The 8,291-nt window shown below is 41.6% G+C and overlaps 1 protein-coding gene across 2 annotated transcripts in view; it reads right to left on the bottom strand.

Moving 5' to 3' along the window:
• Positions 1-869: 869 nt before the first annotated feature.
• COLEC12 (collectin subfamily member 12) overlaps positions 870-8,291 on the bottom strand; it is a 97,980-nt gene continuing 90,558 nt past the window's right edge. For both annotated transcript variants that reach the window (XM_084507511.1, XM_084507512.1), the window contains exons 8-10: positions 7,525-7,634; positions 5,681-5,826; positions 870-4,487 (exon numbers count right to left, since the gene is read on the bottom strand). In XM_084507511.1, coding sequence (XP_084363637.1) covers positions 4,468-4,487; positions 5,681-5,826; positions 7,525-7,634 — 276 coding nt within the window. In that variant the 3' untranslated portion in view covers positions 870-4,467. The remainder of the gene's footprint in view (positions 4,488-5,680; positions 5,827-7,524; positions 7,635-8,291) is intronic.

The following is an 8,291-nucleotide window of genomic DNA, read 5'->3' as shown; positions in this document are numbered from 1 at the left end:
CATCACTGGGGGTTTTCAAGACATGGTTGGACAGGTCCCTTCCAGCCTGGGCTGTTGTATATCCCAGCCTTGAGGCAGTGCCAGGTGAAGGTGGCTGTGTCCCACTGCTGCTCCTTACCAGCAGATTAGGAGTAAGCTTGGATGCTGACACATCCTGCTTCTGGTGCAGCCTGGTGTCCACAGAGGAGCAAACATCCCCAGGTGCACGGAGACCTCAGCAGAATGGGGGTGGGAAGAAAAGCAAAGAAAATCTGGAGGCTGGGGCTGGAGACATTTTGTTCCCTTTGGATCCTGCATCTGCCTGAGATGCTGTGCTTCTAACCAAGGAAGCTGCTCTGGGGAAAAGCGGTTTTGTTTTCTCACAAGAGGATCAGCTCAGCCTCCTCAGCAGCCTTTCCCCTACTGGCTGCGGAGCTGTTTCCTTTGACAGCCAGCATCCGCGCTCCAACCAGCTCCTCTCCTTGCCAGTGAGCAGAAACCAATTCCTGCTACTTGCTAAAAACAGAGGAGCCATCTGCCAAGAACAGAAAATTAAAAGAGGAGGTCAGCCGCTTGAGAGAGAGGGAAGTAGCAGGATCAGATTAGCTGTTACAAACAGCCTGTTTAAAGCGGACCCGATAATGGCTCATCTACGGTCTGATCCTGCTCGATCAAGGACAAGGGGCCCTTCTTGTTGCCTTCTTCCATCAGGACAGGGAACAGCCAGAGGGAGCTTAGATGCATTTTGCCTTGTTCAGCTTCAAAACCAAGTCTTTAGCATCTAATGTACTGCAGGAGCAATGCACTAAAACTGCAACTAAAGGATAAAATAGCCACAGTCATGCTTGGAACCAGGAAGGTGTAAGTGAGAAGAAAGGCTTTAATTCGAATAATGGTCACCAATTTGATTTTTAATGCCTATGAATGCTTCTGGCTGTTTGTAGACACAGCTCTCCATGTGTCTCTTGGTTACAAAAGCACGCGCAGGAGTAAACAACATTCGGTTCTACATTTCCACTCAGTGCTTTCTTTATTGGAACAACTGCAGGTGTTATTTATAGACATCGAAGAGGACGAAAGTTCCGAGATGTATAAGCTCCAATCAGCTGAAGGTGATTCAAAATAAATTAATGAAATGTCAGGAATGGACTTAAGAGATCCAGCACTGGATGTAAATCACAAATGATTTTGCACCCCCTCTGCCTTCCTCTCCCTTTCCTGCAACACTCAGAGTGCTTGCCAGGGGATATGAACTTGCATTTAGTTCGATGTAAAATGAGAAAAAGAACGATGGAAATGTGTACTCAGTATGCCAAGTTACAATACTCGCGCCTAAGGAGGAAAGCCAAAACTCTAGCTGGGACAAAATGATTTCCTATCACTTAAAACTTTCCATACAACCTGCGCTATCACTCAGACCATACAGAAAGCAGATTTAACAGGGATGTTTTCCAGACCCCATGTGGCAGCTCTGACTTTCATGACAATTTCTTGGCCCTTTCTAGTGTCCTGCTTGCATCCTTGCCAATCTCTTCTGTCTGTGACAGGTTCTTGAGCTGCCTTAACACTCTCCCAGTTCTCCCAGTGATTTCAGCCTTCATTGCCATTTGACACCTCCATTTCCCCCTTGCAGGATCACCAGGTCAGAAGGATGGTCTGTCTCAGCCCTCCTGGCTGCTCAAGCCAGATTTTAAGGATGACTGAATACACTAGGCATGCAAATGTGGCATCCATCTCCAGCCAGTTTTGACTAACAGCTACAGTCTTTGCTTCAAATACACAGAGGGTTTAGAGCAGGCACATTTTGTTTCTCAGTTAGAGGTGGGTAATTAGAGCATTATTACAGATAATTACAACCCAGCATTGAAATTCACTTTGAAATAAGTATTTAATTTATAAACATGTTGCATCTTTAAATTGTCCTAGTTCAATGGGTATTTCCATGCTAAGACCACCCAACTGCCTGTGATTTAGCTTAGCTGCTGTGCTAGATTTCAACTAGCTAAGCAGCTCTGGCTGATGAACAGCCATTCCTGTAACCTTACAGTGTTGATCGTCACTGCACGGAAAACCGCTTTAGAGGGAGTGGAGGGCACAAGCTGACTCTTGGATTACCCTACCTTGAAATGTACCATCACCCCTATTGCTCAGGGAAGAGAAGGATGGTATCAGGGCGAGAAAACAGTGTATCTGGGACTTACACAGAGGTTTGTTGTGAACTTCTTGGGTGGATATAGGTTCATCACATCAGCAAAAAGCATAAAGAGCTTCATCTAATATGGTAGATGCTCAGATGGGCTTATTTTACCTAAATACACTGACATCCATAATGAAGATGGAGGTGCTCCTCTAATCCAGTGTTGCTCTGGAAAGCTTCATTCTCCATGGTTTGTGAAGCTATCTGAGCATGCAAAGCAATAGTTTTGTACCTTGTTATCCAAAAATAGCAGCTTAACATAATCTCCATAGACAATGTACAATATATAGGTAAACACTACAGCATGCACCTACATACAGCTCCTAGGGCCAACATGACAGGGCGTTTGGCATGAAATGTGATGAGAAAGCCAACAGAAAAGCCTCAGGAAAAGCAGTGCATCTCAAGAAAGGCTCTGCCTCCAAGATGGAGACACATGGTCTGTGTAGCTGCAATACACAGACCTTTCACTTTTAATTAAATATGTGCAATTTTCATTTTGTTCCTGTCTCACATCTAGTATATGCCACAGGACAGATTCCCAAATGTAATATTTTGTGCATTTTCTTTAAGTAAATTGTACTTTAAAAGTCATTCTCTCCCCACCCTCATCCCCCAAAAAATGAACACTGGAGGGAGTGTGGGATTTCGGAAAGCAGCAACCTTTAATTGGATGTTCTTAGGAGCAATATTTGAAAATCTGAAGTACAAAACCTTGTCTCTTTCCAACAGAGCTGGAGTATTTCAACAACCTCATCTGCATTCAGCCAAGGTAAATGGCAGGTCAGGAGGCAAAGGAAAAACAACTCCGCAGCAGAAGAAGCCAAAACAACTTCCCTTGTGGTACAGAGTGTGGCCATATGAAGAGTATAAAAACTGTGAACCAAAACCAGGGTTTCTGCTAATGAACTTCAACGGGTCGCTAATTTGTTTAATTCCTGATAAGCAGCACTGCTGCCTAGACAACGGCTCATGGGATTGTGGATGAAACTGTCTGGTTGATGATATCATCTCATTTAGCCACACTGCTTTCTGTTTGTAGCATATTTTATTTTCCAGTCTGTTTGGGAGAGAAGTACTGGTCCAAGAAAATAGAGAGATCACTTTACAAAGTATTTTGGAGAAATGCAAGACTTCTCTGAGTATGGCATGTTTTTATTACCAAATTTTGAAATCTGTCTTGAAAAGAAACATATTTGATTTAGTATGTGCAGCTCTTTCGTTTCTGTTTCCATAGAATCTGTCCCCTGGGCTTGACTTACAATGTGGGTAGCACCTATTAGGGCAGGATTCCTCACAAACAGGAAGAAGGAATGAAAACATTTCAACTTCTGTGGCATTTCCTCATGAGTGGAAGAAGGCTGACAGCTAGGCAGGAAGGCAAGAAAGAAGGAAGGAAAAAACTTTTATTAACATGGTCTTTGCGGAGAACCCTGATGGAACACTGGCTGAAATCAGAGCTACAATGAGTATCTAGTCCTTAGTCAACTCAATTGTTACACACGCAGACTAGATTGCGTAAAATAAGAAAAACACTACCTAAAATCTGTTTAAAAAGTTATTTATCCAGAACAAGTCATCTGGGAAAGTACAAATATTTCTAACTGGAAAAATATTTCTCTATAGCTGAACTAGGCCTGGTAGCAAACCTTAATGATTTATTAGTACCTTATTTTTTTTTTTCTTTGGCCCCTGTGCACTATATTTATTAAAAAAAAAAAAAAAAGTCAGTAAAAAAGAGAACAATTGTAAAAAGCAAATATTTTGTACAAAAATACAAAGTTTTAAAAGCTCTTAAAAGTATATTCCATATTATTGATAAGAGTTGGACTATATATATATATTTATATAAATCTATATATTCGTGTATCTGTATAATTTTCCTACATTTGGGATTTTAGCAAATGAAACACACTGTGTACACAGTTGTTTTATGTTTTTTTCTATAGATGAGTGGCCAACAGTCTTACTCAGGTTGACAGAATGTCTTCTTCCAGAAGACAAAAGTTGCTTAGGTATGTGGTTACTGGTTGGGAAGAAAATCTAGAACAATATTAGTCCAACAGTATTTCCTGATGCTGTGGGTAGAAAGGCCTCAAACAATTGTAGGATGCTGAAGAAGAGTTGCTGCTGAATTCCTTTATGCATTTAAACCAGTTTTCAGTGCTTGCTTTTGTTTGTTTTTTTTTTTTTGTTTTGAATTTTTGTAGGCAATGTTGCTCTCTCCCAGGATTTTCTTTTTCTTGAAGTAAATTTCCATAATATGTAGGTATCTGTAAAGTCACAGCCTGTTACACTCCAACTATTTGCCCTACAGGACGAGAGAAAAAAGAAAAACAAACAGAAAAAGAAAATCATCACATAAAAGGCTTGTGAAGATTAAACACATTTCCAAAAAGAAAGCTTACTGAGATCAAGGTATGTTAAAAATTTAAGTGGATTCATATGCAGTATATGTAAATCCTGGTGGATAAATATTTGTAAACTATGAAGCTTTGCTAAAATAACAAATGTATGTAGGAAGATGAGGGCACATTATGTTGTCACTTACATACAGTCCTTCACTCTGGACACTAGAACAGGGTTATACACAGACAAAGCTTGTTCAGCACTTTGTTTTGTTTTGCTTTGCTTTAAGGGGATGTTTTTGTAGATGGGATGTATTTTTGGCAGTAGCTGACATTTCCATCTACCTTCACTGAAATTCAGCCTACACGTTTGCAACCAGAGCAGCCAGGCACTCTTGGCAAAGCAATGCTACACCAGGCTGTATGTAGGCGATAACATCTAAGCAGAGCACCACCATGAACACGGCTACCACCTTGCTCTGTGATGGCAGGGCTGGGCTCTAAGAAGCCACGTGAACCACCTGCACTCTGCCGTTTGCAGAAGTGCCTGCACACCCAGAAAGAGAACCCCTGTGGAAACCACCTGGGTGACTGCTTGGACATGTTGTCCGTTTATGAGCCCTCCACTTCAATTGCCATTATTTGCAACAGAGCAGTTGCATGGCAAATGGACCCAGCCTCCTTGCACTATAGGACATCTCTTGGCAGCATTGCTGGTGGGAATTTTAAGACCTCCTTAGCAGTCACCAAGTGCCTTGTATTGCACAAACTCTCAAAACAGAGTCTATTTGTTTTTTGAAGGCTGGTTTCTGGGCCACCCTAATGGCCAGCTTTCCCCCCTGCTTAGCTGCTGAGTTTATAAAAACAGCTCGCATTGTGGCCAGGGTCTGGAACACATGTTCCAAATCATGCCTGAAATTTTAGGCACATTTCAAGTCTGCAGGAGATGGCCAAGATATAGAACATGTCATGCCTGCGCTCAGTCTGGAGGCTGCTTTTCCAGAGTGTGATCAATCCATCATCCATTTTACACAAAGTCTTAGCACTGCCATTGCAACTAGCTTTATGGCTGGATCATGTCCCCACTACCTGTGCAAAATTTACTTGAATTCGGCTGTCAGTAGGGTGAAATAACCAAACCAAGTGCCTGACTTACCTTTGTCCATGTCTTTTTCACAAATGAAATTGTTAACATCTTCACAGTAGAAGTCATTCCAGAGCCCAGCATAGATTAACCCGGCACAATCTTCCCCTGGCCCATGCCCATGGCTCCAGTTATCAGGTTGCCCATTTTTCCAGTTTCTTTCAACAAAAAAAGCAATAGATATTATTGCACAACGCAGCACACATGACAGTTTTTCAACCACAAGAAATTAACAAAAACATCATGAGATCTGTTCCGAACGGGAAATACACATTGAGACAAACAATACATGACTCTTGTTGGAAATGGAAAACAGATGTATAACAGAGAAGGGAATCTATTCGGCCTCGGGCTGCCAAAACTCAAAGACCTAAAATTAGACCGATGAACTTTATTTTAGTTTCTGAATGTACATGCACATACAGTGGGAGTGTGCTCTGTGCTCCGTGTGCATCGTTCCAAACCTGCAAAGTCTGTGCACTTCATTCCTGCCAGCAGACGGTACTGCGACGAGCCGGCAGCTTGCTAGCACTGCAAACCATGGCAGCACGGTGCCTTCTTCAATGTCTACACCGAGACGGGCCTCTCAGAAGGCACAGCTAGAATTTATTTGTTTTACGGATTGGTGTTTCAACAGGAAGTGAACTTTTGAGCCTATAAGGAATGTACAAAATATGTATCCACATGTCTTTTGAGATTATTAGCCTTGATGGTGAAACTTAACTCAGCATGTAAAGAGCTTACAGCAAGTGTTTCCTCATCCTGTTTTTGTTTGACAAGTGAGAAACACTTCCAGCCTTGCGACTTAAAAACTCCATTTTCCTGAAGGAACAGGTTATTGACTGGAGCTTGTGATTGCTGGCTGATATGGTCCATGCTCAGCTAGAAAACACGCCTGCCTGACACACAGTGTCTTACCAGGCACCTGGGAGGACACATGGCTTTCCAGAAATAATGAAATACTTTGAAAATCAGTAACTGACAGCTCTGAGTTTATTACAGGGCACCTAAAACCATGGGGTGGTGGAAATCTGTTGAAAGCAGTGGCTGAAGTGGAAATTGGGCACAGTGCTGCCATAAAGAGGAAGAAAAATGAAAACAGGGAGGGAGAAAAAGGGAAAAATATTATGTCTCATTTGAAATGCATCTGACTTTTTCCATGTTTCTCATCAAAATGAACACCAATGAAATCACAGCTAATCATTTCGTAACATCTGACTGACTGAGCCTGTTTTTCTGCTGCACAGCATGCTCAGATCTGTAAACTCTTCAGTCCGCTTCTCGGTATTAAAAATTTGGGTGGTTGCAATCTGTTCCATTTAGGACAAATTAGGTGTAGCCCTAGGATTCCTGGAGAGCTGCCAATTCAGTCCTCAGCTGGCCAAAGCTTAGACACCCTAATTTCATGCATTTTCCTTATGTTTAATGCTTTCCACTTGGATTTGGGCTTTATCTGAAAGCTGGTCATTTTTTATCAGAACGAGCACTCTATTTATAGCCAGTTGTAATGCAAATAAGGAAAAATCAAACCAAGACAGAAAAAAGTCTGTGCTTTCCATCTCAACTTTGTAATAAAAATCAGGAGCAAATGTTTTGGCAAGAAACACTGTGTGTGTAGTTATGTGATTCTTTCATTCAGTGTTCAGTTTTCCTCCTGGCAAGGAAATAAAGCTGTGTGCATGAAGAAGGCAGAGAGAAAAAAAAAACAGTTCAACAGCACCCTCAGTGAAGAATTATTTCATTGGCATCTACAAAACTCTGGATCCATTGGATAATTTCTAGATGCTGTTTTCAGAAGTGTCAGCAAGAGTGGTAGCATCTGCAGAAAATAAACACTATTGTTTTTATTTACGTACGTGTAATCTGGTAAGGATCCATCCACCCATCTCCATTCATTTTCCTTCTCTGAATCTGTAAGTCCAATCCAGAAGCTGCCTTTCCCTGCAATCTGCCTTTTTATCCATTGCTGTGGAAGGAAGATCTTAGTCCATAACATGCAAACACAACAGTCTTTGGAGCTAGTAAGATACTCTGGCTTCATGAGCATCTTTGCTGTCAGACAAGGAATGGCCAGAGGAATTTTTATAAGCTGAAGATAGGTTTTAGGAGTTTGCCTTGTGACCCCCTGCCTAGAATCCATACTGCTACCTGCAGGTGCAGTAGAGAGGGCTAGTCATCAAAATTAGATTGACATAAAGTCACAGCCAACTTCTTATGGCTATAAATTGAAAAAAACAAACAAACAAACAAAAACACCAAAAAACCCAGACAGTAAGCAATTGTATCTTGACATTCCCACTGCCACATAACCACTGAATAATTATGTTGAACAGTACTAAAAGTACAGCTAGATTTATATAGTTAAAACACTTATGTCACAGAAGTTTTAGGCTGCATATATTTAAAGGAAATTTAAAAATAAATGATTTTCAACACTGCAGACCTTACCCCCCAATTTTGGATAATACGCAAGCCAAACTGGACTGCATCTCCAAAGGTTCAAAACTCCAATTCTCACCAGCCTTTCTGTGTGCTCTGTGCCCACAACCATCAGCATGAGTTGCTCTGCTCATGCTGTCCTGTACATGGAATAGCTGCTGAGCAGGCAGAAGGTGGATAAAAT

This window comes from Aythya ferina (genome assembly GCF_964211825.1).
Source record: "Aythya ferina genome assembly, chromosome: 2".
Taxonomy (NCBI): Eukaryota; Metazoa; Chordata; class Aves; order Anseriformes; family Anatidae; genus Aythya; species Aythya ferina.
This window is presented reverse-complemented; position numbering and strand designations above follow the sequence as displayed.